General features: G+C 50.1%; 1 protein-coding gene across 1 annotated transcript in view; it reads left to right on the forward strand.

Annotated features, from left to right (window-relative positions):
• The window catches only part of B4GALNT3 (beta-1,4-N-acetyl-galactosaminyltransferase 3), a 70,427-nt gene that overhangs the window by 36,151 nt on the left and 6,294 nt on the right, over positions 1 to 27,982 (forward strand). The window contains exons 2-17 of the mRNA XM_064458194.1: positions 6,850 to 6,953; positions 7,598 to 7,675; positions 14,869 to 14,964; positions 15,530 to 15,620; positions 16,511 to 16,611; positions 16,968 to 17,035; positions 17,590 to 17,668; positions 18,104 to 18,170; positions 19,928 to 20,071; positions 20,485 to 20,594; positions 21,473 to 21,573; positions 22,852 to 22,928; positions 23,525 to 24,533; positions 26,107 to 26,405; positions 26,779 to 26,932; positions 27,693 to 27,765. Of these exons, the coding sequence (XP_064314264.1) occupies positions 6,850 to 6,953; positions 7,598 to 7,675; positions 14,869 to 14,964; positions 15,530 to 15,620; positions 16,511 to 16,611; positions 16,968 to 17,035; positions 17,590 to 17,668; positions 18,104 to 18,170; positions 19,928 to 20,071; positions 20,485 to 20,594; positions 21,473 to 21,573; positions 22,852 to 22,928; positions 23,525 to 24,533; positions 26,107 to 26,405; positions 26,779 to 26,932; positions 27,693 to 27,765 (2,651 nt within the window). The remainder of the gene's footprint in view (positions 1 to 6,849; positions 6,954 to 7,597; positions 7,676 to 14,868; positions 14,965 to 15,529; positions 15,621 to 16,510; positions 16,612 to 16,967; positions 17,036 to 17,589; positions 17,669 to 18,103; positions 18,171 to 19,927; positions 20,072 to 20,484; positions 20,595 to 21,472; positions 21,574 to 22,851; positions 22,929 to 23,524; positions 24,534 to 26,106; positions 26,406 to 26,778; positions 26,933 to 27,692; positions 27,766 to 27,982) is intronic.

Raw genomic sequence — 27,982 nt, forward strand, 5'->3', positions numbered from 1 at the left:
TTATTATAATCATTTAACTAGGGCAGTGGAAAACTTTAGTGGCAGAAGCAAGGTTTGAATTTTATCTTCCACAAAACAGGATAGTGCCCCAGCCATTGCTTATCAGTTCCTCCCTTCCTGTATGAAATACATTTCCTATACCTAGAGGGCAACAGCAGCAAGGTATTATTTGGTGGGGGAGTCTGGAAATGAGACGGCTTTAATGCCCTGGGTAGTTAATGTCTGCTCATTTTCCTCTCGTTCCCAAGTGCAGTGCTCTGCCGTTTCCTCCATCATACTTCATGTACTTTTAATGTTCTGCAGCTTATTGTCAGTGTTTGCAAAGCCACGCATTTTCACAAAGCAGTGAATCAGAGTTGTAACTGGGGGAAGAATGGAGTGATTTATGTCTGCACACGCAGTCTCTGTGTCTCTTGTGATTTATTCCTGGAGAAGGTTAGCAATCATTTGCAGGGTTCTGTGCTAACCAGAAATGGAAAGGTTTTCAGGGCTCCCTCTGTAACACCAGGTTTCATAACTTCTCAAATCCTTTTAGCTCCAAGAGTGTTGTTCTCATCTTGATCTGAGGGGCAAGAAGTTCACTCTTTACTGCCTATGCCTTTTATTGACTTAAATAAGTAACCAGAGAGACTCTCTTGGCCTGGCTCTACCCTTGAATGATTTTTTTCTTGTTGGTTCTCTGGCCCCCTGTGAGTGATTCATGACTTGACCTCACCTTCGCTCACCCCTATGGCCAGAAACCATTGGTGGCTCCTTTTCACTTTATCCTTCCCCCTCATCTCTGTTTTTAGGAGGTCAGTTTACACCTCATCTTTATGCTTTGTACGCTTGGTGTTGTGGGGTGGCATACATGTCTGTGTGGTAGACCAGGAGATGGGCGTCACTTCCCTGGTGGCATGGCACTAGCAGTAGTGGTTTGCTCTGGTCAGGGTGTGTGAAAGGCACGTCAGACTCTCTAAATGCCCTCCTCCCAGAGCACGATGCAGTGCTGCCTTGGCCAGGTGACAAGGTAGCCACCATCAAGCTGCAGCCATGAAACCATGCTGCCTGGGGTGCACAGCAGAGCGTGGCAGCTTGACGCCATGATCTCAGTGGGCAGAAGTATTTGATTGTGGACCACAACCTCACCACCCATGACACCCAGCATCATGTGGTGGGGTGGAGGCACCCCCAGTGCACCACCTGTGTGAGTGGGGTATAATCTAAATTGAGAGTAACTGGAGCAGGAGGTAAAGTTGGTGTTCATGTTCAGGGCACGAGGCTTGATGCCTATGCATGTGAGAGACTGCAAATAGCTCTCTGAGTTGAGCTCCTATGTCATGTTCAGTTTCAAGCAACTTTCCCCAGCATCTTTTGGGCTAGTATGTATGCAAAGCACCTCATGGTAATATTTGGGGATATTGGATACTGCACTTGCATACCTGTTCAGTTCGGAATAATACTGGGAAAGACCTCAAATTGCACTGAAGTCATGTAGGATAACAGCAAGTTGAAAAGATTTAACCAGGTTAAGAGAAGAAATAAGACTGTCCAAGAGAGGGTTAAAACATCATGCCATGCTGAGGGGTCTGTGGGCACTGCGGATAATGAAGAGCAACACCCTGCTTCATATCTGCCATTTTTTTCTTGCCCTGTCCCTGCAACAAATGAGGATGAGGACGGTCTCAGATGAGAAGGAAAATGCTTTTTGTGCAAACCAGCCTGTGAACCTGCTGTTTCCTGAGGCTGCTGAGTGGAATCATTTAGCAGGGATACAAAAGGGCTGGATAGCATGTGGGCGTTAATAGCATTTGCAGCTATGTAAGCAGCAGTAACAACAGCAGAGTAATCAAATCTCATCCTTCAGAGGGGAAGCTGATCACCTGAGTGGGTCTGGGATTTCCCACTGGCACAATTGCCAGGTATCTTCACAGGCTAATTGAAATATCGAGTGCCGGCCGGGGCCAGGGACACGACAATGGCTTATGGATCTAATCTCCAAAGAGGCAGAGCAGCTCTGGTCACGCTCCTGCCCTGAGGCCTGATAGCTCCCCCCCACACCCTGCCCCAGGTACTGCTGTCTTTTATCTCTGGCTGCAGCTTTCAGCTTTTTTTAATTTTCTTTTTTTCCTCTGGAGCTGGGCTTCAACTGCATTGCTCTGGTGGAGTCATAACTGCTGGATGAGATCTCCCCATCTCCACTTGCTGTTCCTGCAGTTTCCTTTTCTGACTTTTAACCTGAGAGCAGTAAAAAGCATAGCTGAGAAGAGGCAGACATGGCCCTGGGCCCTGACTGGACCCAAGGCAAGAAACATCTTCATCTTATTTCCTTTTGCTACAGCTTTTCTGTCCATTAATGGTTGGTCCGCTGGCTCTGCGGGCAACTGGCTCCAGACCAGCTGCCTCTTGCAGTGGTTTCTGCTGTAGGATGCAGCATCTGTCTCAGCCTCATTTTCAGCCTCTTTTCATTTTCTTTGTGTCCACCTGTCTCTATTTCCAGAAACAAGCTCAAGTTCTGAGGGTTTCCCATCTCAAAACTAGAGGAGCAGCTGAGGCTCAGCCCCAGTGGGCATTTGGGTCCTCAGCAGGCAGCTGCCAGCCTGCCTGATGGGAACAGGGAGAAAAATGACCCCTTTTCTCCAAAGAACCACCCTCACTTTCCTGGATGGTGGATGGTCCCTGTGGGGCTTGAACCTTGGACCACTGGTGTGCAAAAGTAGAATGAAAGGTGGATCTCTGCTTGTAGAAGGGAGGTTGGCCAAGTGTCTGGTTGTAGATGGGGAAAATGCCCCGGACACTGGAGTGAGGATAAAAGCTGCAGTTTGAGTGGGTGGGCTATGCACAAACCCCCTGTCATTGCCATGAATCCGGCTGTTCTTCTGCCTTTTCACAGTGCCTTTGGGAACATCTCCTTGGCCCTCAGGTCCCTCTCAGCTCAAAATCATACAAATCTGTGTCCAAAATGCTCTGGTGCTAGGCATGCCATTGCAGAGAGGGATGGTGAAGGGGCAGGTTTGACGTCACTCCATGTGTGGTGTAACCACATGTCACTGAAAGCGTGGATGCTGCTCTACCCTGGCTGCTGGGGTCTGCTGGGGTGGCTGTGTGCCCATCAGTTGGCTTGGTTGGGCAAGCTGGCCCGGCAGAAAGTCACATGCCTTTCTTTCCTCTGGGCTGGATTTTGGGTGAATTGCTGCCCTGAACCGTTCCTTGTAGCCATGGGGAGGCTGGTCCTGATGCCAAGGAGAGGGACTATGTGGCAGCGAGGCTGGCTGCCTCTTCTGGCAAGCTGTGCCCGCACCAGGGTTGCCTTCCTTGGAGGTGTTTGGGGTGAAAAAAATAGCCTTGGGAAAAAACTGTTGTGCTTCAGAAAGTGATGAGAGGTAAGTGCCCAGAAGAGAGAAAGGCCAGGAGTTGGCTGGTACATCTGTCTGACAGGTTAATTGCAACAAAGCCTGGCCCAACATCTTCAGCTATTCACCTGGCTGTGGGACAGGCTCTTCCTAAGCCTTTGATTTCTGCCTTTACAGTTTTTTGCCCTTTCCCATCCTAACCAGAACCAGTTTTGTAGAGGGGCTGGAGCAAAACCATCAAAGCTAGTAGTTCTGGCATTCCCTCTTACTAATACCGAAGTGTTTGCTGAGGTATTTTAGTTCCCTGTCTACTGCTTTTTTCCAGGCGTATTCTTTAAATAGCCATCAAGAAAGTATTCCAGCAGCTGTGCTGCTGTGCATAGCTGATGGAGACCTCAGCGATGGGCCGAACCTGTGGTAGACCACCTTTCTCTGGTGCTCTTGAGACAGAGCAGTGGACATAGCTGCAGGGCCCTGCTCTCAGTCAGTCACACGGTAGAGGATACCTGCAAGGTGATGCCTTGAATCCTGTGGCATCTACTGAGGAGAACACCTTCGCTGTGTCCTCCATCAGCAGTTGGTCTCAGCAGGTCTTCTGGCTACAGGAAGCTGCAGGAGCTCTGTCTTTTTTCTATAGCTCCCTCCCTCCTCCTAGTGAGGAACAGACAGGCAAACCCAGGTTCTTCTCCAAGGGTGCCCCATGGAGATCTGCAGGGAAAAGCCAATCTTTTGCAGAGGATCTGGAGCACCAGGAACTTTCTCTGAGGGGAGTATTTATCCTATTATTTTCTGAAAATGCTTTCCTACCACGCTGGGGAATTAGCCTGCCAAAGCGCAAATTACCCAGCAAGGAAGTCACTATCTCCAGATTAATTCCTAGCTGTTTTGTCTCTTCCAAACAGGTTTGGCTGATGTAAGTGTTAGGTAAATATTTGTACAACACAGAGAATTGCTCCCCTTTCTTCTCTTTTCCAAGGATCAGAGAAATGTCAGCCGTTGGCACTTGTGTGCAGCTGGGCGGCTGTGTTTGCTGCGAGGCCGGCTCCGTGCCAGCCGTGCGCAGGAACTGAAGTGCAGACGAGCTCGGGAGTTGACGTGGTGGAGCAGCCGGGGCAGCCGGCTGTGGTGGCCAACATCCTCATCCCAGGAGAGGCTGGTTCCTGACACTTCATCCTGAGCTTATTTCTGAGCAGTGAAGTCCCGAGTTCAACAAGGGAACCAAACAGTCTTTCTCTTCCACACAAAAGAAAAAGACTGCTTCTGTTGGTGTCCTCCCTTGGTGAATCTCCAGGAGTAAACCAACTTTTATTCCTGTTTTTAAAAATTTTATTCCTGTTTTACTTGGTTCCTCTCTAATTTAGCATGTCCCACTCTTCTGGCTCTGTCCTCTGAAAAAAAGTGTGCTCCCCTCTCCCACGAGTACAATGAGCCCTCGAAGTAGTGAGCGCTGAATTTCACGCAAACTATAAAGTCTGTTCCAGCCCCATTGCAGATGGGGCCATGTGTCCAGCTGAAGGATACTCAGAAACAGTGGTTCCTGCCTCGTTGCTCTGAACAAGGTGAAAGCAGGAATTCCTCCTCCTTTCCCATGACAGTCAGTCCCTGAAGCACAAGATATGCTTAGCTGCATTAATCGGTAAATTTCTCACCTGGAGTGTCTGACTGAAAAATCTTCTGCAGAAGATAAATATTTTTAGACTTTAACCTGTAGCTTCAGATAAGAATCTGGGGGTGGGAAGAGCTAGATCAGAAATTTGTGGCTGTTCAGCATCTAACAGGGCCTGAATGAAGCCCACACATCTGAGCCAACCAACACTTGTGTCAGGAAAGCAGGACACCCTAGTTGCCTCTGAGTCTTGTCTCTCACTTGCATCTCTGACTACCTAGTTTCAGATTTTCCATGTCTTGCACTTTCTTTTCATTAATTGTCCCATTTTTTCACCACATCATAGGAGGCAGCTTCAACATCTTCATTTTCTGCTCACCTCTGCCAGACCCCACAGCACCCAGATTCAGGAGCGAGTAAAGACAAAGTTTTGCAACCCTGTTTGTAGGTGCAATAACAGGCCAAGAGCTCAGCACAGCCAGGGAGGGGGATCTGTCAAAGGTTTGCCTTGGTCTCTACATAGCTCAGACATGTTTTGGAGCTGATATAAGTCATGTGGCTTGTAGATGCCCCCTCCAAAGCAAACTGATGGAGCATGCTCCTACTTAAGCCACAGTGAGTCTCCTGTGCTGCGGGGTTGGGTGGGTAGGGTGAAGATGGGGATGAAGATGGATCCAAAAAGTAGAGGTTTCCCCAGCAGTGGGCTGTACTGCCTCATCAGAGCATGTCCCTGCCACTTCTGGCTGCAGGATCAATGCAGAGGGCTCAGACCATTCATCTCAGTGCTCAGACTGTAAGCTCGCAGCATGGTTTCCTTTGTATACCAAGGCAGCCAACTTCTCTGGACCTCCCAGAGCTTTGGGGATGATTTCTGTTTTTAAAGAAAATGGGCAGAGGGCCTGGCTCCACTCCCTGGTATGTGGATATGGAGCTGGTCTGCCACCAGCCTGGGAGAAGCAAGTGCTCGTGGAGGTTTTGGCACTTGCGCTCTTCACAATTAAGCTATTGTGTGGTGTGGGCATAGTGCTGAGCTGCTGGCAGGTTGGTTAGTTGATGACTTAATGCCAAAATGTTTAGCAGATCTGAAAACCACATAGTGTGAGCCACTGTAACGCTGCTGGGTGGCATGAGCTCTGCTCACCAGCACTGTCTTGTTAGTGATATGGGTGGTGGTTATGGAGAACTACAAGGTTATGCTGCATCTGCTTGTCTTTGTCCCTCCTAAGCCCAAGAGGCCAACGGTGCTGTAGAAGGAAACCAAAATTGACCCTGGCTCCTGGATCGAGCAGACTAAGGGGAGAGGGGGTGTCAAATGAAGTTGCTTTGAAACTGGAAGCTGACTTCACTTAGTGTTGTCCTTGACCACATCATTTCTAATATTTTAGGCATTACAGCTGAATGTCCCAGCAGGTGTATTCTTTGCTGTCGTTTCCTTCAAGAAAAGAAGGTGGAAAACTTCTATTATGCAAATAGGTGCATATTCAGAATAATGTTCTTTTGATGGTTAAACTAATTAGTAATTTGGTTACTGTCTTATTTTTCTTTGGGATTGACAGTTAAGAAAATTGATGTTCTTCAGTTTGACCAATGGGATTATCTGAGGGATCTACAAAGATGATCTCAGTCCTGTGGTGATTAATGAAATCTCTGACATGTATTTTAGAACCATGATGATTCTCTAATATAATAAATTAATAAGGAAGGAAAAGCTTTTAAGGAAGACAGAGACAATTTCTGTCTCTGTGTCAGTCTGCCAGCTCCGAGTAACCTAAACAACTCCTGGTGTCTGTTGGACCATTCCAGAGCGTTAGAGGTCTCTCAGCCTTGTAAAGAACCAGTTTGTTCTGGTAACTGCTGCAGCTTCTTTTTTCAGCCTGTACTTTGACATCTCTTTCTCTTTCCTCTGCACAGGATACGAAAGCTGGAGAGAGCTGGCTAAGGCTCTGGCAGACACAAATGTCCCAGGTGGGGACCCAAGCCTTCAGCTTTACTATCCACAGAAGCTGGGACACCAGGTGAGGAGGCTTGGGATATCTTCTGAATGTTTAGAAGGGCAGACCTTCCTTTCTGATGCTGGCCCCAAGAGACAGCTCTCTCTTCGGGCAGGAAAGAGTGCATGCCACAGGGCAAAAGCTGAGCTGACTCACAGCAATGTAAATGTACAATGACTCTACTGTAGTCAATTAAGTTATTTTAGATGTACTAAACTGCAGTGGTGGGCTGAAGCTGGCTGGGTATGTGGCACAGGAAGGTAGCACTAAGCAAAATTGAAGCAGAAATGAAAGATCAGAAGAGTGTGTAGCTCTCTAGTGAAGCATATCTCGGTGCTGTTGCCTGAAGGAAGTGTTGGAAGGGCTATTGCTTGGACCTTTTTGAAAAAAGGATGGGGGGAAAAAAGGGAGAATGACCTGAGTTTTAACTCTGTGCTAGCAAGCATTTATAAAGTATCCTTTCCCCTCAGTAGCTCACTGTGGAAATTTGCTGTCAAAAAAGCCAGGGAGCATTTTCACCCCACTATGGCCATGATAGCTGGTCCGTCCTTTGGAAAGGGAGCATGGGAACTTGCTTTTTTCTCGAATGTTCTTGTGGTGAGGTTTGAGCCCTCTTGTGTAGGTGCCAGTGCCGGGTTATTTTTGACTTTGCTCTACTTGTATTTCAGAACCAGGAGCTGCAAAGAGGTGGGAGGAATAAATCAAATTATGCAGCTGTGAATTACTCGCTCCCATGGATGCCAGAGGTGGGTGCCTTTTCCATCGTTTTGTGTGAGGGAGCTGCAGCTGGAGACCTGTGCAGTTAGAATAGCAGGCAGGGACCTCTGCCTGCAAATTTGTTTGCTTCACCTGAAGTCCATTCCCTATCACCCCTTCCTGGCTTAATGACACTTACAGACCTGAGTAGTCATCTGGAAGGACAGGAGTTTCCAGATTCCTGATAATTTGGCGTTTCCGCCAGCCATCAAGGCACCAAACACCAACCTGCAATTCCCTGAGAGTAGGCAGCCCGCTGCTTCCCTGAAAGGTGAAGTTTATTCAGGGCTGTGAGTGTGTAGAGCCAAGCATTCAACAAGCAAATACATGACTGTGGCACGCAGAAGTGTCACGCTCTGTTCTCGCTCTGGCATTTTCTTGCTATCCAACCCCTGTGTCATAGGTAGAGATTTTTCCACCTCAGTGACACTTCTGATGAACAGAGACCTTCTCTGATGACCCTTGAAGACTGGGGTAAATATTCCCTTTGTTTCCTTCATGCCTCATTTATTCTTTCCTCCCATGTTCCCTTATCTCACCATTCCTCTTCAGATAAGGGAGCAATGCAGCCTGCTGATAATGAGAGGGACACCAGCCAGGGGGCACTTAGCTAATGAACTCAGTTCACTAAATTCCTCAAGGTGATTAGAGACCTGCACAAATTAGAAGGGTCTTCGCATCTCCCCTAGGGAGGGAGCAGGCTGCTGTCCCTGGGCTCAGGGCACGAGGTGATCACCAGCTGGCAGAGGGAAAATGCCTCCCTCCAGCCATTGCACTAAGCAGTTTAGGTCCCTGCAGCATGAGCTTTCCTGGAAGTCGCCAGCACCAGTCACCGCTAGTACCCAGAACTAGGCCAGGCCATTGATCTGTTCTGCTGCATTGGCTCTGGTGAGTGCCAGTCCCAGCTGGAGCCCGGGGGCTTCCTCTGGCCGCAGGGCCTTGCAGGCAGCATGCAGGCAGCATGCAGGCAGGGCTGGCTCCCAGATGAGCTGCTGCTGGCAAAGAGCCAGCTGGAATGTCAGGGCCTGCACAACTGTTGCTGTGCACAGGGACAACATGGAGCATTTACTGCACCCCCCTCCCATGGCACCAGGCGATACAGGCTCTGCGTGGCATATCCCAGCTTCTCTGAGGCTTTGCCTGATGTCTCTGATCCCCTCTCTGGTGATTTTTCAAAAGCATGTTAGATTTGCATCCTGCCGGCTGTGGTGTGCAATGAGCCTTTCCTGGGTTAGAAATGCAACTGGTGGGGTACACACTGTGGCTTGGGCAAAGGTATGTGTTTAGCACAGGGCTGATGCACAAAGCGTTCTGCTTTGCTGGTGGGGTGACTTCACTCCCTTGCTTGCAGCGGCGCTGGGCAGGACACCCACCAGCCTGCTAACCTGCCACCTGGTGTGGTGCTGCCAAAGGTGGAGCAAGCAGAGAGGTGCACTGCCCAAGGGGAAGGAGCAGGACTTGGGGTGTGCTGCGCAGGATGGCCCTGTGCCTGGAAAGGTTCTGTGTGCCTCCTGCCTTGTCCTGCACTGCTCCCTGTTGGGGAGGAGAGCTCTGCCAGGTAGCAGGGCTGTTGTCTTAGACCAGCTGGGCTGGGAACTTGTGGGTCCCCCAGCTGTGTGCTCTGTCAGGTTGCATGTGGCAGATACATCCTGAGAAGACATTGAGACCCAGGGTATGTGGATACTAGAGTAGGGAGCTGGTTTGGGTGGCCTTGCCCCACTCACACACCCTGCCGTTCCCCACCATCAGCCCTCTAATGCTGCTCCTGTGAAGCAGCTGCCTCCTTCACCACTTTTCACTTCGTCTCTATAAGGCAAAATTTCTTGCCCTTGCTGTGGCACTGTGTCTGCACCCAGAGGGTCAGCAGAGCCACCCTGACTGCGAACAGAGGCCAGCAGTTCACCAGTACCAGCTGCAGGAGATGGAAAGGAATCTATGGGCACAGCTCTGTATAGAGCTGCTTGCTGTCCTCTTAACCACCAGCTGAAATTTTTCCTGGCCCGAGGATTAAGTTTTTCTGTAACTCTGCCCAAATTAATTACTCAGGGTCTATGATCCCATTGTGACCTCCTGGCAGCATCTTTAAGAACTTAATTGCAGCCTGATTCCTGGGGTGAGGAGCAGCATGTTTCCTCCCACAGGTTGGGGAGCCGGGGTTAGTTTGAACAGAGAGGTATATTCCTGACAAACTTGAATAATCAATGGGGTTGCAGGGTAAACTGGCAGCCAGCATAGCCAAAAAAGGACAGGTTTCAATTTTCCTCTTTCAGTTTCAGGAGATGAAATTGGTGGCTTAAGTCTTCAGCCTTGGATGATGCGGTGGGAAAATGTGCACATAGGAAATCCTTAATGAAGTTATACCCAGCGTGTGTTGGAAAGCAGGGTTCAGCCTCACTCCTGGCTTCCTCACAGTGCCCATGCACATGATTGCTATTGCCACTGTCCCTTCCAGGCACCAGGGCAAAGTCTTCCAGCTCCCAATATCACCCACTGCCTCCTCAGGCTGGAGAGATGTGGGGCATTTTGTTCCATTAATTCAGAAAGGTGCTGGCTATCGCCAGGGCAAACCTGTGCTGCAGGACCGTGAGTGTCACTGTTTGGCACTGCCATAGGGATGGGGGAGGATTGTCAGAAATGCACCTGATTAGCCTGATCATTCTGATTTACCTCTGCAGGAGCCTCTTTTCAGCTCTGGGAGGAGAAGGGCCTGCGCAGCCCTGCAGGGCATTTAGAACATCCCCCCTTCATGTCTGTGCAGCCTCAGGACTTCCTTCTAGCTGGAAGGAGGTGTGAGGGATGTCCGGGAGTGCAGCCCCTTGCAGGCAGCGACTGTATAGGTACATAGATGCTGCACGAAACCAGAGCATTGTGCCAGGGCATCTCCTTGCTCCTAACCTACCCTAAGAGGAAGTATCCTTTCCTTAGAGGACTAAAGACAAAGTTATTCCTGCTTGCTCTGTCCCTGCCCATGTCCCTTCCTCGCCCACTCGTGCCTGTCAGGTGTCAGGGCTCGGCGGGACAGGGGGGCTTTGTTGCTAACTCGTCTTGATGGATTCCCGCAAGTGCCCAGCGTGGCAGAGCCTGCAGCGAAGACCAGCTGCTGGCTGCTGAATGTCACCCAGTCAGGCGAGCTGGGCCAGGCAGGAGGAGGGGCTGCGGCCGCTCTGCAGAGACAGAAGAGTCTTATGAACTCAGGAGTTTCCAGTTGGCAGCACAATGTCGCCTTTCTTCCCTGGCTCAGGCCCTCTCTGTGCCCCGTTTATCGTCCCCGGCGCTGCGCGTTCCCTGGGCTGCACGCATCTACGCAGCTGATTTGCCTCCATGATGCCAAAGCTGCCTGGGATTAAATTAGGAGAGGCCTCTCTTCTCCATCCTGCTCTAGTTACGGTGCAGCAGGTTGTGTTTCTGCTGCTGCAATCCTTCCAGCTTTGCTGCTTGCACCGGCCTCTGCTGGTGCTTCACCTTTCTTCCCTGGGGCTCCTTGCTTGGGAGGAACCGCTGGGTGTAGTGCCATACCTCTGGGTGTTTTTGACATGGTAGGGTTTGGGCTAAGAAGAAAGGCCTGTGCTATCTGTGTGCCTGATCGTCCTTTATGGTCTACTTTCCTAGGAGGGGCTGATAATCTAAAATTCCTCTCTAGAAGGAAGCGGAAATACCAAAGTCTCTTTATACAAACCCAGGACTGCAGGCGGGTGTTAATTCAGCACGCTCAGCGAGAAGGGTCGGCTCTGGGGCTCGGAGCCCAGCCGCACTCCTGAAGCAGCAGAGGCTGCTGCCTCAGCACCGAAGCAAGGGTCTGTCCCAGCTCTCGCCTCCCTGCACTTGTTAAGGTTCAGCTCCCACTTCCCTCAGCAGCGCTGTCGCTACGTGTCCATGGCGTTGTGCTCAGGAGGGTATCAGCCTGCCCAGACCTCCTCGGAAAGAGCAGCTCTTGTGCACGTGCTCCTGGGTGTACTCGTGCTGTGCTGACGTGCCCTTGGTGCACGACCGGCGCCTGTTTTGGTTCTGAGCTGGGTTTGTGCAATGCTACTATTTCAGCATGGTGGGGATAAGCGACTGGGAGCTGGGGTTGCAATGGGGAGGAAGCTGAGAGGCAGGAGAAGCCCTCTAAATGGGAACTCACAGACTGGCTAATACCAGCTCCCATTTAAGGCCCAGACTCTTGGCTTCCATTCCTGGTTCTGGCCAAATCAGTCCATCAAAAATTTTCAAAGCAGATGTTTTTAAGGGGAGAAGGGGAACTTGTTGCTTAACAGGTCCTGAATTTCCAGCCCTTTGGAAACCAGGGCTAGGTAGTAGCCATGTTTTAGAAAGTCCATTGACACTTCTCAGGAACTGTGTGCATGAACTGGGAATGATGGTGCCATTTGTCTATTGCTGCAGTCTGCAAAAGCCCCAAGCAGGAGATTTTTTTTACTACATGTTCCAGAGGGGACCCAAATAGCAAACAGAGGAATTTCTCAGCTGCCTGCAATGGGCAGCCATGAGCTCAGTTGGAGGGACAGAGGTGATAGGGTTTCCAAACAGCTGCTGCACTGGTGACTCGTGGGGGCCTAAAATAAAAGCCTAGTTCAGTTTTCACTCCCAGAGTAGCATTTTGGGCAGCCAGCACTTATCTGTCAATAAAGTTCTTCTTTTCCCTTTCAGAGGAAGCAGAAAGTAAGTTAGGCTGCTGTAGCTCAGGAGAAAATCTGTTGCTTTAGAGAAGACTCTGAAAGCACATGGAAGAAATGCTTATTGTTTACCAGTTAATTATTTCTAACAGCTGTGAGCACAGGAAAGCAAAGTGATCTCATTAGCTCCCGCCAGAATCTCCTCTCAGGTGGCTTTTTAAAGACCTTGGAGACAGGGGTGTCAGGGTAGAAATCTCAGGGACCATCTCTTACAGCATCGATGCAGCACCTAGTACAGTGGTGTCTGCCTTATTTTTTTGTAGGCTGTCCTCTCCCTAATTGGGACTGGTCCAAGTTTCCTCTGCAAATGTTTGAGCAAGTCTAGCTGCTGTTTTGGGACTTTTCTCATAAAGATATTTTGGAGTTTGGGCTACCCCAGGCCAAAGTCAGCCCAGCTCCATTGCAGTCCTGAGCCTCAGGAGCATCCCCTGGGTCTGTCTTTGCCAGGAGTGGGCTGCAGTGCCAGCCTCTCCACAGTGTGGGAGTGTTGTGCTTCGTTTGATAGAGATCTGAGCCTGCTATCTGCAGCGTGCAAACAGTTCTCCAAGAAGAAAAACCAGTGTCACTTGTGGATAGCAGCAGCCTGATTGCCAGAAGACGTAGTTTCTGGCATTGACTCACTGTAGGAGCCTAGCCTGTTTGCCTGACTTCACGTTCCACAAGAAATAGCATTTTTCATTGTTTGATTTGGCTGAGAAAAGTAGCATAAGACCCTTGGGTGTGAACCTGGATTTGTCCAAGGGGCATGGGCAATTTCATTCCAATTCAGTGTTTGTCACGCTTGCAGTGATTTATTTGTACTGCAAGTCCCTGCGGAGTCCCAGGTTTGTCTTGGCTGTATCCATCGCCCTGAGCCCTATGTGTAGTTCCTCTCTGATTTGGTGCAGTATCATACTGACTAATTACATCCACTTTGTCTTGCTGCTTTTTTCTTTTGCCCAGTGGGCAGAATCCCATGCTGAGGGATGTCAGCAGCAAAGGAAGGAAGAGGAGATGGTAGTGTGGGATGACACAGGCTTACAGACATCAGTCAAGCCCTGGAAATGCAGACACCAGTGAGAGAGGGCTGACAAGAGACCACTCAAGAATAGCAGTGGTTGTGAATGTGTTTTGCTTGGCACACAGAGATGGTTTTCACGTGCATGACTAAAGCCCACGGCTCACAAGGAGCATTACTGCGTAGGCTGGTGCCAGGCCAAGTCTGCTTTGCGTCCTTCCTTCAAGCCATGGTTTATTACAAAATAAAACCCTGGCCCGCTGTCCTGGGAAAGATGACTCTCTGAAGTGGTTTTTCTGCCAGGAGTGCACAGAGGGGTTGAGCCTTCCTCCACTATGCTCCTTCAGCCTTGCTAGAGACTCCCCAGTGAAAACTAAGAATTTGCTGCCATCTGTAGACTTTTGGGTGCTGTTCAGGCAGTTTCCCCAGCCATGCTTGCACAGCCCTTATATAGGCAAGACAGCCGTGGCAAAAACTCCCTGGTCCCAAGGCAACCTATTCCTGTCTGCAGCATTTCCCCATCTAAGGTAGCTTCTACAGTCTCCAGCTTATTTATTCTCTGCTGTTGGATGCCAGTCCTGTAAGGAGGGCTTTAGCGTCCAGCTCTCTGGTTGCAGACAGAGAGCTTGGACTTTGCTGGAGGGCAGCCAGCTTCTCCTTTCTGAATGGCTCTGACAAAAAGAAAGCCTGTCCCTTGAGGAGTATATTGCTGAAATCCCACAGCGGCCAGCAAGCTTTTCCCAGTAAAGCTGTGCTCCCGGTCTCTGTTGGGCACTGTCAGCCTCCCTCGGTGTGACCAGCTGGGTAGCTGAGACAGCAACCTGTAACCACACAGCACACCCTCCTACACTGTCCAGGAGGGGACGCCAGCTCCCTGCAGTGTTTCTGTGTCTCTGGGGGCACACAGAGGCCATGCAGCCCACTGACCCGCCTGCGCTGCTGCTCCCCACCCTGCTGAGCCTCCATCTCCTTGTCCCCACTGTCTTCCATGAGCTTTACCTTGCAGGCATGCTTTGAGAAGGGGATCTGCCATCTCCCCTCCATAGGGTGTCCCTTCTTCCTCGAGCCAGGAAAATAGCCCTGAAATGGTGCAGGAGTCCAAAACACTTTCTTGGAGGACATAAGACCCTACATACTTTTTGGATCATGGAGGGCTATTGCCACCCTACAGCATGTCCCTCACCCTGGCTTCAGAATACAGCCCTCTGGTTAAACGCCTTCTTGATGGAGAAAAACAGTGTGAACCCCAGGCACTTAACTGAGATGTCCTGAGCATTATCACAGTTCCCTGGTGCCATTCAGACTGTCACCTCTGCAAACACCAAACCCTCAGCAGGTGAGAAACAGGCGTCTGGGCCCACATTTCCTGCAGACTAGCCTGTCACAGCAGTGGCATCTTCCTTCGCTCTCACAAGTGCTCCAGTGCCGGGGGTCGTGGCCAAGGTTGGCAGAACAGGAGAGGGATGCAGGGAAGGGACACAGCCGTTCATGGTGCCCCACTTCTGCTCCCCAGTTCCAGGGCCAGGCCAATCTGCACGTGTTTGAAGACTGGTGCGGCAGCTCCACTGAGCAGCTCAGGAAGAACCTTCACTTCCCCCTCTTCCCCCACGTGAGTAAGACTGCGACACCCTGTGTCCCATGCTTCCCAGCTCTGCTTCCCAGCTGGATCACCCCTGCTCCCTTCACATCCTGTCCCTATCCTGCTCCATCATCTCCTCTGTCCTTGCTCCTGAACATCTATCACCTCCCTCTCCATAACCTCCTCTGTCCTCCTGCTGAGGAAGCAGGAAGCTTTTACAACGGCTCAGTGGAGGCAGCTCTTCTGCTGCACAGGGGAGGCTCGTTTTACCCATGCTGGCCTACCAGGCCTTGGACATGGGGTGAAGGAGCCCTGCATTTGGTCCTCTCCCTCCAAGTGGCTAGCGAATGCCATGTCCTGTCCCCACCATCTCACTGGCATCCGCCATACAGCTCTCCCCTCCACTGCAGCACTTGCTGCAGTTTGTCTTTCATCTGGCCTGCTCTTTCCTGCTGCCTTCATCACACACCGTGCCCCATCCTCCTCCCAGAGCAAACCTTATTTCCCTCTGCCCACCTGTCTCAGGGTTTTTGCATCCCTCCTTGTTCCTGTTACATCTAATTATTTTTATTATTTTTTTCTTCTTCCACTTCAGATGAGAACTACTCTGAAGAAGCTGGCTGTATCCCCAAAATGGACCAACTATGGTCTCCGGATATTTGGCTACCTGCATCCTTTCACTGATGGTGAGGGCTCTGAAGCTGATGTGCTTTCACTCACGTCTCTTCTCACCTGCTCCTCCCTCCCTTCCTAGTGCTGAACCACTGGTGCTCTCACCCTGGCAAGCGCAACGCCAGGTCCCTCACGTGGGAAGCCCAGCTAGCTGTGCGTGACTGGCCATGGCCTTGGCATGGGTGAAACACATCTGCCTCCCCTGTAGGGTGGAAAGGAAAAGCATAGAAGAAAACAGATGGAAAGTGCTAGATAAAAAACAATGCTGTCATGAATGCACAGCCCCATGGCGTGTTCGTGGACACGAGCAATCCCTAAGCTTTTCCTCCCTCCCTCGCCTGCACAGGACTGTACATGACATCATTTATGTTCCTGCTGCTCCCTGGGTGCATGAATACAAGCTGACAGCAGCTGACATCTGTATCTCCCAGCTGTATGCAGGAGGAGCCTGCTAGCGCTCACCCACATCTCCTTGTCCCCTGGCCCTCAACCGCCGTCCCCGTAACCCCATCCAGAACAGTGAGACTCAAGCACCTCTGCCTCCCTTCGTGGCTTCACGTGCATGTTCCTCCATCCAAACACAGCTTCTCACACAAAAATTTGCTCTGGAAACAAAAGGGGAGGCAGGGAAACTTTGCATGGACTTCTTAGCTTTCCAGGTGAGATGTCAAGTGAAGCCAATGCAGGAGGGGCAGTGAACCAGTTGCATCTGTAAAGTTTTGTTTTCAATCATGGCAGAGTCAGAGAATGAAGAGAGGTTCAAAGGGGTGGTGGTGGTAATCCCAAAAGGGAAGGTGTGGTCTCACCAGGAAAGAAGGTGAAAGCTGTATTTTAGAGGAGCAGAATCCATTCTGTGCACAGGCCCTTACCCTTGAGCCCTACTTACTCCTCCATCTCTTGACAGGGGAGTTTCAGTTTGCCATCGCTGCGGACGACAATGCTGAGTTCTGGCTGAGTCCAGATGAAAAGACCTCTGGTCTCCAGCTGCTGGCCAGTGTAGGCAAGGTACAGTGCATGCTGCATGGCTTCTTCCATCAAAGCTTTAATGTTTCTGTGGGGATGGAGGCCTTCCTGTCTTACGTACTTCCATGGACTATCCACATTTATTTTCCTGCCCAACTACAGACGACACCACCACAGACGCCAGACAGGTATGACACAACATACCTTAAGCCAGTTACATATTGGCAGTGCTGTTGGGAGCCCTGTGTTCATGATCAAGGGACTTAAATCTGTCCACAGGTTGTGGATCTCTCAGACAACTTACCAGGAGTAGCTCAGTTTTCCTTTTTCATCGCTCCCAGTGCAGTAGCCAGGGAAAAAAACTAATCTTAACTAGAGCATTTTCTGTCTCTTCGCAGACAGGGAAGGAGTGGACCGCACCAGGGGAGTTTGGGAAATTTCACAGCCAGCAGTCAAAGATGGTGAGGTGAGTGAGAAAAGCCCTTTGCTCCCAGACACCTCTGCACATGGCCAGGAAATCACAAGGACAAGGAAAAGGAACCCAGGCTTGTTCTGAAGAATTTAGTAATATAGAGAAAGGGATTACTCTGGGGTATCGCCAAAGCTGAAGTGACACATCCACACCTGTGCCAGTTGCTTTGCTGATTTACTGCAGGAATGCAACACTGTATTTTTCTTCCCTGGAGGAAGCAGCCACCAGCAGATCCAGACTCCTTTATACGAACTGTATCCCGAGCTTCCTGCCTTGGAATTGGCCAGGTTTCCCAGAGGCCAAAACCCAGCAGGCAAGACTGAAAGGGAGTTAATCAGAATTAGGTGAGAAGGGTCTGGAACACTCCAGGTGCACAAGGGACGCTACCTATCTCTCTGTCAACATCTGGATTTTCTTGGCAGTCCTAACCCTGCTCACCCTGAGAACTAGGTTGTTTCAAGGGTGTGGTTGCTCTTCACTCATTGTCTGCTGACAAGCTAAGAAGTGTTCCTCAATGCTCTTGGTGACAGACACATTGTTCTTCACAGGTTGTCAGCTGCAGGCAGGTATTATTTTGAGGTGCTGCACAAGCAGGATGACAGAGGAACAGACCATGTGGAAGTAGCAGTGAGTCTGGGCAAATGGCCGTGCTGTATATGCGTCCCTGCAGAGCTCAGGAACGTTTGTAATGATTTCCCTCCTTTCCCGTGCTCCAGCTCCTCTTTGCATGAGAATTATCTAATCCTTTCCAGAGCTCTTACCTGTTTCTATGTAGGGCTTCTGTGTAGCCCTGGCCACATGTCAGGACCCTTTCCTCTGCTTGCTTGGGATAATTCTGCCCTCTCTGGTCTCTGTTGCAGCTCTTTGTCCTCTCCTGCTTTGGATGTGTCCTGGGGGATCTCAGCTCATCCTCAGTCTTTTGCTGCTAGGTAAACTCAGTCATAGTAAGGAGAAAGAGGAAGCTGCGAGCCCATCTGGTGAAAAAACATCTTGTGCCTGTTCCTTTTGTTCAAGCTTGTTAACTCCATAAGCACTTCGTTTTAATGTATTTCTCTGTTCCAGTGGAGACTGAATGACCCAGAAGCGAAGTTCAAAGTCATTGACTCCCAATACCTCTCCCTTTTTGCTAGTAAGTATCTTCACCACAGGTTTCCCCAAGCATCTCTCCAGTCTTCCAAAACATATCAGCAGTGTTTCACCATGAATCATAGTCTAGCCAGGCAAATACCATGTGTACAGATCATTGCAAGAAAGAAGTAAGACAGGTCAGGAGAGAGGCATCTGGACAGGAGTGTGTCTCATTATTAAATATAGACTTGGAAGTAGGATTGGAACATTATTTCAGGGAAATCTAGAGTTGGTGAGGAAGGGAAGGGAGGAGAGTCTGCAAGGGTGAGAACTGTTCCAGATGTGAGAGTAACATGGGATGGAGGTTGCCTGCAGAGAACTAAGGGGAACGAGAGGCCCATAACATAGGAGCTGTGGGGGTGCGTTGGCAGCTGGACATGACCAGGGAGAAGGGTCTGCTGTAGCACTTCCAGGAGATTTCACTCTAGGTGCTGGACACAATGGGATACCCTGGCGATACTGGGGGATGTAGCTTTCTTCTATAGCAGCCTCAAGACTCTTCAGGTTGCTGCTGGATTGCAGCAAGCACATCAGCCCAGTCCCTCCTGTTTTGTAAACCCTTCTTAGCACATCAAGTGATGCCTTTATCAGTTAAGGAGCTCCTTAGTCCTGTTTATCCTTATCTAGGTTTGTCAGCATCACTTTCCTCTGCCAGAATTCCCCCTTTCCATATCTACCACTGTTGCCTTCCAACATCTCTGGGCTTTTTTCCATGCCAACGCTTTTGCCCAGGGAAGACTCCCTGACGTAGTTGAGACTTCTGCTGTGTCTTGGATCACAACCTGCTGCTGTATTTTCTAAAACCTGCCATTTGATCAGGATTAGGCTTTCCGTTAGGTCTTCTGTCCCCATCCTTTTTCCTTCCACTGTTTTCTTCTCATTAATTCCCTGTAGGAGGGAAGACTCACATTCCAGAAGATCCCTTCATGGTTGGGCACAATGCTGCAGGCATCTTCTGCCAGTACAGTATTTTCCTCTTCCATATCAGCCTTTGGCTGTATCACATGTCATCCCATTCCTTCTGAGTTTCCATGTTGTTCAGTACCCCAAAGGTGCTAAGAGTAACCCCAATGCCTTTGGCAGCATGTTGCCTTTCCCTCCTGGATATTTATTCAGTTCCCCTCATCTGAGGGTAAGATCCATAGAGACATGAAGTCCCTGGCAGCAGCACCCAAGAAAAAACATAACTAATACCCAGTCTTGAATTTAAGCTTCCCATTGCTCCTGGCTTACTGTGGGTCTCCATTTCCCTGCCAGAGCATTATCCTCCTCAGCCACCGAAGGCCTCCCCCCAGGGTCCTTCTTTTCCAGCACAGGAGAGAGCTCTACTCCTCAAGTTACTCCTCCCTTTCATCTTTTCTGTCTCCTTTTAAGATAAACTTAATGCTAATAGTTTAGATGTGTCCAGTAATTCCTGCCAGCACGGGGCTTCTTCAGCACACCACTGCTGGCGTGTCTGAGGCAGGAGGTAATTTTCCTCCATTACTCATCCCTGTGTTTGTTTGCCTTCAGTGATAGCCATGTTCCTACTCCACAGCTTTTGTATTTCCAGCTTTCTGAGTCAAAGCCTTTCCTTCTCACGGTGTCTTTGCAGTGAAGCTCCTGATCAGCATCATTTAGACATTGCTATGCCAGAGACAGCATTAGTGCCATGGATGCCATGCGGTTTGGAAAGGGCTGACACTGGGGAGGGGCATTTTTTGGGACAAGGGACAAATTAGCCCTTCCTCCCCCTTCCGTTCTCTCTCTGGCTTCTAGATGAGACACTTTTAAAGATGGATGAGGTTGGGCATATCCCACAGACGTTGGCCAGTCACATGAGCCGGCCTGCTGACAGCGCAGGCAGCAAGGCACACCCAGCTGACATGTTGAAGCCTGACCCCCGGGACACTCTCTACAAAGGTAAGACTTGCAAAGCAGTTAAGGAGGTAGCTACAGCCTGTCACAGCACGTGTAGTAGCACAGCTGAGAAAGATTGTCCTCCTACTCCACAGTTATCAAAGACCGTGCTTTTTTCTCTCCAGTGCAGAAGAGAGGGCCCATATGCAATATCAGTTACTGTAGCAGACAAAGCACAGACTAAACCCAGCTCCTCTTTCTTGGCATCCAGCTCACACGACATCCCCAGGCATAATATTTTAGTGTAAGTGCCATAGAGCATTGTAAAAAGATGAGCTGTGCAAGGTAGTTTGTGTTATGTATCTGTTAGTTTTTACAAGGTTTAATAGAAAATAAGCATAGGAAGTAGCTAAGCTGGTGCACTGGTTGCAGCAGGGCTCCTCCAGCAATGCTTGTCTCGTGTTCCTTCTTCGCAGTGCCTCTCCTCAGCAAGTCTCATGTGCGCCGAGCCTTGCCAGACTGCCCGTACAAGCCCAGCTACCTGGTGAATGGATTTCCTCTGCAGCGCTACCAGGGACTCCAGTTTGTAAGTTTTTTCCCTTGTGCAGGTACTTGCTCAGAAGAAGGAGGGAGACCCCATTAACCATGGGGCCTTTCCACCAATCTGAAGCTCCTGGGCAGATTTGACCATCTGCTGTTCAGGTCTGAGTGTCCCAGTACACGCCAGAGGGCAACACTAAGAGAAGGGAGATGGGTGCTGTACACTGGTCACAGGTCTCACTGGGATACAAGCATGTGTGTCTTACAGAGCCCCTCAGAACTCAAACCAAAGAGTTGAGCTTGCCTTCACTCGGAGCCTCACCATGGCTGAGGTTGTTATTCTCCACAGAGTGAACTGTAGTCTCTGTGGATTACTAAAATCCCTGATGAGCCTAAAACTGGTCTTGAGAGGGCACTCAAACTTGCGGGGTATGCAGCATTGCAGGGATTAGTCTCCTGCGTAGCAGAGCAGACTCTGAGGTCTGCTGGGGACAGGTCACCAGCACGGTTCGCCCCCCCTGGATGCTAGTGCAAGCCTACACTCCCTGGGGGACTTGGATCCTGGGCAGCCCCAGCTCTCTCAGCCTTGCCTGGAGGTCTCCCTACCTGCTTTCTGGGCTCCTCTGATCCCCTGCATCTCTTCAGGAGGACTTGCCTACCTCTCTCCCAGCTAGTTCTTTCTCTGTTGTATGCCCTAAACGCACAGCTACAGAGATGGACGGACTGATGCTGAGAGATAAAAAGGCACACCCCTGCACACATCTCAGCATGCTTCCTTCTGTTTTCCATTCTCAGAACCTGCTACTGGGTGCCTTGGAGATTGTTAGTGAACAACCCCTGCTCCCTCTCAAAACGGCTGGTCACCTGGTGACTGATACCTGGCATTTATGAGGGTTTTACTTTATTTTCCTCCCTTCTTCCCAGGTTCATTTATCCTTTGTTTACCCGAATGATTACAGCCGCCTGAGCCACATGGAGAATGACAACAAATGCTTCTATCAGGAAAACCCTTATTACTTGGAAAGGTAGGATGCAGCAAATGTGGATTTACTAGCAGGGAGAGAGGAGATGGTTTGAATGCTGGAATTGGGTTGGAATTTCATACTCACTTCTGTAGGACTCTCTTAATTCTTAAAGATCCCTTAAGCCTTTGAAAACATTAAAGCATTTATAGATTCTTTCAATAACATATGCTCCCTTTAAGTGAAAATCTGTTTAGGTCTCAAAGGGAAACTGCTATTGCTTTTCTTACTCTATTAACGTAGAAGCTGGGGCAGAACATGTTCTACTACGTCGGGGAATGGATTTCCAGCAAATTTTGCCTGTCAGCAGCTGGAGCCTCCTAGTGGCTGTCCTGTGAAACCCAAACTGTGCTCACCACCAGGCATCTCTCTGGGGAAATAAACACGTCATTCATGTTCACTGGGGTCCAGCTCCCAGTGGTGGCCTTGCAAGAGAACTGCCACTTGCATGCTCTCCCCTGCTACAGGCAGACACCTTGTGTAAGGACTCTCCTCTGTTCAGGAGGATGTTTTTGCAGGATAAAGAGAGTCACTTTTCTGGTGAGATAACTGATGGTGGTCTCCCTGTACTCAGGATCTTCTTCCTCCCTACAGGACTATTTTGAGGGCTAGAACAACAGATCGTATCGTAGGGTTGGGAGGGAACTCCTGGGACAGGGGTTTATAGTGAAGGATGAAGGTGGCTGTCATGGGCTGGAAGGTGCCACTCAGGTTTATTCTTTTGACAATTTATTTGTATTGTGATAGGATTTGGGAACTGGGGACCCATTTTGCTTTGCATCAAGCACACATGGAGGGAAACAGTCCTGGAAATCCCTTCCCAAAGCTTGAAACACAGGCATATGAGGACTGCCCACGGACAGTAGTGGTACGAGGGAAGAGAGAGGGAGATCATTGCAATTACCTGCCTGAGCTGCTTTTGCAGCATGATGACTTGCATTTGTGAGCACTACATCATAAGTAAGCTTTAAGGAGCAGTTTAAGGGAGGCTGAAGAAGTGTTTCAGGGTACTTATATTAGGATTTCCTCCTGTGCTTATGAGAAAACGTCTGAGAGACTGAGACAATAAGCAAGGAAAACTGACAGCTTTGAGAGTGCAGAGTAAAATCTGAGTGCCTATAGATATGGAAGATGGTGATGATGGTAGGAAAGGAGGGTCTAGAGATGCCGGGTAGATGTAATCAGAGTAATAGACCATCACCTCTGAAGCACTGGCTCTAATTTATTTGGAGAAGACAAAGTAACTTTCATCAAACTTGGGTTTTGCCCTTTCTTCTGCAGGTTTGGATTCTACAAGTATATGAAAATGGACCGGCCAGAGAAGAGTCTCGACTCTGGAGAAAAGACAGAGCATCCAGGTAGGGGCCTTAACATCAGAGCCTGGAGGATCCTTTTATCTGTCACTTTTGTGTGTGATCTTCCAGGACTAGCTGAAAGAACCTGTTGACTTTCCATGCCAAGGAAGTTGCAGCCCTTCCCTGCCAGATTGCTCTGGCTGGAAGGAGATTTTTGCTGCCACTTCCACTTCTCTTTAAGGGCAGGTTGGGAGGTCACCAGACAGTGGGCTGTAGCAGACAATGTGACAATTACCTCTCAGACCTGCAACTTAGCTGAGGTGCAATTCCAGAAAAAATGAGGGGAGAAGTGACAGAGCTGAAGGGGTGCAGTGTGTCAGCCTGTGCTCACACCTGCCCTGCAAAGCTGTGGCCAGACTGACAGCTAAAGGCAAAGCCAGACCCCTCCACAGCCTTTGGCAATGCAGGTTAATGGGTGCTGAGGAGGTTGGTACCAGCAAGAGCACAGCTTCCGTGTCCAAGAGCATCCCTGTCCCTCTAAGCAGGAGAGACAATGCTGAGATGAGGCGAGGTGGGGCCACTGGTGGGGCAGGTGCCTGGATCAGGAATGGAAAGGCAGCGGGATGGTGCCAGAGGTGTAACTGCAATTATTCCTGCAGGCTCCCAGGAGGGGAACCTGGACAACCTGCAGTACACGGAGCAGGATGCGGAGAGTACCAGTCCTCCTGAGCGACCCGGCATGGGGAGGGCAGAGCTGGCAAGTAACACTCCCAGCAGCATGGTGGGCAACAATAACGTTCATGAGGACTATTCCCTCCAGGAGCATCGTCGGCTCCTCTCAGTGACAGGTGGCAACATAGGAGAAGGACTACAGAGGAGAGGGACGAAGAGGCCTGGTTTGAAATCAACCACGTTGGCCTCTGCCAACCAAAGACTCAGCCAGGCTGGCCTAGAGAGGAACCCCGTTATGAAGAGACCCCGTTTCAAAACTGGTGTCAAAGACAACTCCAGGAGCCCTCCGCAGCATGCCAGGGCCATCCAGGGAAGAGCGCCCGTCAAAAAGGCGAACGCCCCTCCTAGGACTGTGTCGCAGAGGGATCAGCCTGTCGGTAGCCCCAGGGACTCAGGGGTCATGATTCCCAAAGGGGTGAGACCTCGAGGAGACCTCAGCGCTGCTAAGGACAGGCTGCAGCCAGCAGGCACTGTGCCAGCTGGGAAAGGAGACCCGGTCTCTGGCAAAGCCAGCAGACACGCTGTGAGTGCTGCCAGCCCCAGGCAGCACCCTGGGCTGCCGCAGTGGCTGAACCAAGTGGAGTCCTACATTGCTGAGCAGAAAGCTGCCGATGGTGGGGATGTGGGTGAGGGAGAGGTGCAGGTGGCATCTCCTGTGAAGGGCAAGTCTAGACCTGTGGCAGCAGAAGAGGAAGAGGAAGAGGCGGATGGGGAGCCAGAGGAGGAAGATGAGGAGGATTTCGATTACGTACCAGCGTTTGACCAGGCGGTGAACTGGGAGCAGACCTTCAGCACAAGCAACCTGGACTTCCATATGCTGCGCACAGACTGGATTGACCTGAAATGCAACACGTCAGGAAACTTGCTGCTAAGAGAAAGGGAGGCCCTCGAAGTCACACGTGTCTTCCTCAAGAAGCTCAACCAGAGAAGTAAAGGGTAAGGCAGAGTAGAGGGCATTCATGTCCAAGGTGGGGTGTCCTGGAGCTGGTGCACTATGCTAAACAGGGAATACCTGTCGTGTGCAGAGCTAGTGGGAATCCGAGGATAAACTAGATGTGGGAAATAAGACATCAGGCAAGAATCTGCATAAAAACCTGGGCTTTAAATACCTCTTTTGGCTGAAAAATGGGAATTACTGGACACCAGACCATGTCTGGGGGCTGAATATCGCCCTCCAACAGCTGGTGGCAGTAAAAGTGAAAGATTGAAGGTTCTCATCCAGCTGGCATCCCTGGCCTTTTGCTGGCTTCCTCCTTGCACAGTGCAGGTGTTGAGAGCACATTAGGAGCATTTTACCAATTGAAGATAAAGAAACCCTGCTGATATGAAGTAGGACTGGAGCTCCTTGTGCTTGTGGTGTGATGTCTGCCACATCTCAGCTTGTGAATCACTTTGGACATAGGACCAGAAGGGACCTATCAGGTAATGTAGATCAGTACACTGACCTCAGAGACAACTAAGTACCCTACACTGTTATCTGAATGTGTGCACCTCCATCTTAAAACTAGCAGGATTTCTAGATCCTAGTACTGATTCGGGAAGATGTTTCAGCTCCTCGCTGCTTTGATGACCCACTGGAGATCAGCTTTTGCTGGTACTCTCTTTTTACATGGTCTTGATATTGTTCTTTCTCTTCTCAAGACTTACCATCTTTCTGGCAAACAGACGTACGTCTTCTGACCCTCTAAAAGCCAAAATATCCAACTCCTGACCTTTATGTTGCATTGGCCTCTGTTTCCATAATTTTTCCTATCTGTCCTTCTCCATGCTGTTTCAGTTTGGGTTAATTTTCCTGTACATAAATGACCGGTATCCTGGATGTTTTGTAGAATGGGTGTTACTAGTCCCCAATCCCTGTTGAAAGTAGCTCTCATGCTACATCTTAAGGTCTCGTTTGTTTCTTCAGGGCCACATCAGTCACAGTCATGGTGTAACTGATGAGTACACGCAAGCTTTTCTCGGCATTTTTAACTGATGAGCATCCATTTTACAGCAGAAACTCTTGTTATGATCCGAAAGGGCATGACCTGGCATTTCATCCTGTTTTGGCCATTCTGAACCTACAGCTCACCCCAGTTTTTACTGTATGATTGCTCAGTCCTACTCCGTGTTATTGGCTGATTAGCTGTCATCAGACAGCTTCACTAGCCCAAACATACTCCTTGTGCCAAGATCATTGTAGGAGGTGTTGAATACACTCACTATTACCAGCCCTACAATCAGTCAGACACATTTGTTATTTTCTGTGTCACCTTTATTTCATTTCCCTTGCCAAATATTTTCTGTTGGCTGGAATCCCAGATCTAATCCCACATGCTTGTGGATTTAGGAAACAGGTGCTAAACCTTCCCATGGGACTTCGGAAGTGGTGCAGCAAAGTGGGGGGAAGCTAGGGACAAAAAGGTTTGTGCTAGCCAGGAGGAAAGAGCCTGGCAGAGCTGAACGGGCCGGAGGTGGGAGAGGGGCTGCTGTGTGGGGGACATGCTCACCCCAGCTGTATCTCCTGCAGGCGGTTCCAGCTGCAGCGTATTGTGAACGTGGAGAAACGCCAGGACCGCATACGAGGCAGCCGCTACCTGCTGGAGCTGGAGCTGCTGGAGCAGGGAGAGCGGCTCGTCCGCTTCTCCGAGTATGTCTTTGCGCGGGGCTGGCAGGGTGTTGGCGGAGATGAGGAAGAGGAGAGGAAGATGAGGAACCTAGCGTGGGGTCGTCAGCGGCACCTGATGGCTGTGGCGAATGAGCCAGAGCTGTGCTGGCCCCAGGGCTTTTCCTGGAACCATCGTGCTGTGGTTCACTTCGTGGTGCCAGGTAAGGGGGACCTGCCATCCCAGGACATCAAGGGATGGCATGGCAGGCACTTCCCCTGGGCACAGCCTGAGCAGTGGGTCTGGGCCAGCCTCAACTGTTTCATTTGGGTCACTTCCAATTTCTGTCCTCACCAAATTAAACCCCCTCAGAAATATGACAGGGCCTAGACTCCTATGGCTTTTAAGCTCAGAAAAAACTCATCGCACACTGGGAAAGAATCCACACTGATTCCTGTGCTCTTTGGTCCAGGTTTTCTGACTGTGGGCAAGGTTAGCAGGGTTTGAGGGGAGGCAAGAAGCCTTGCCTGTTGAGAAGCCACGCAGTCTTTGAAATTAGTTGTCCTTTGATTCTCTCCCTCTTGCAATACAACTAGTGAAAAACCAGGCACGTTGGGTGCTGCAGTTCATCTCCGATATGGAAGAGCTGTTCCGAGTCACTAAGGATCCATACTTCAACATCATCATCACGGACTACAGCAGCGATGACATGGATGTAGAGAAGGCTCTGAAAAGGTCTGCCTTGCACAGGTGAGAGTACTGCTTCATCACAAAAAACTGCTCACATGCATATGCCTGCAAACAGAGCACATCTGCCAATCTCTCTGTATTGACCAGCCACAGTCTCCTGCAGCTAGAAACCCAATGAGGACATCCATCCAGACCTTGCACATATGCATACATATATTGTTGTTATAATGTACATACATGTATCCTGCATATAATTGTGTTATAAAACTCTAGGGCAGTACCTGTTGCAGTCATCCATCCAGAAGCATCTCTTTTCCCCTGGCTTTTGTTCAAATTTGCAAGAGAGGACAGAAAGCAAGTCTTGCAGTTATGGGGCAGGGTGGGGATGGAGAAGAGAAGAAAGCTGTAAGAAATAGGACAGAGAATGTGGAGACCTCTGGGGACCCCAGTTGCTGGAATAGCTGTCTGGCTTACCCTACTCTGACCTGAACCAGACTTGGCTGGTCCTTTCTTTTACGTGCCAGGGGTTCCCAGTAACAGGTCTAGTCTTAAGACAGAGCTGGACTAGAGCTGAAAAGACTTTTGCTAAGGACTGCCATGTCTTTGCTGCATAAGTGGGAAGACCCTTGGGGCACGCTGGGACCTGGAGCAGTACTGAGCTTGTGCACTTGCACAACAAAGGCTTTCCTCCTCCTTGGGAGGGTGCACGGGGGCAAGGGGCGGCTCTGCAGCATGTACCTGTGGTGTACCGCTGGCAGCGGTGCTTTCTGTGCTTGCTGGCACGCACACACTGAACTCCTCTTTCCCGTCTGACCCCCAGCTATCGGTACTTGAAGCTGACAGGGAATTTCGAGCGTTCTGCTGGGCTGCAGGCAGGCATAGACCTCGTGACGGTAAGCTTGGGGGACTTGGGGTGGACAGGAAGGCTGATAGTATACATCTGGTGCTACCTCTTGCCTTTCATACTGAACATGCTGGTTTTTAAGGAAGGGAATAGCCGTGCAGACCAGATCAAATGTAGTTGTGTTTCCTGTCACTCCAGAGCAAGGGTTTCACCCCTTGCTCCAAGCAGCCTGTGGTCCATTCGGTCCTTGGCCCATCTGCTGAGAC

The sequence above is a fragment of the Phalacrocorax carbo genome, chromosome 1 (assembly GCF_963921805.1).
Source record: "Phalacrocorax carbo chromosome 1, bPhaCar2.1, whole genome shotgun sequence".
NCBI classification, from domain to species: domain Eukaryota; kingdom Metazoa; phylum Chordata; class Aves; order Suliformes; family Phalacrocoracidae; genus Phalacrocorax; species Phalacrocorax carbo.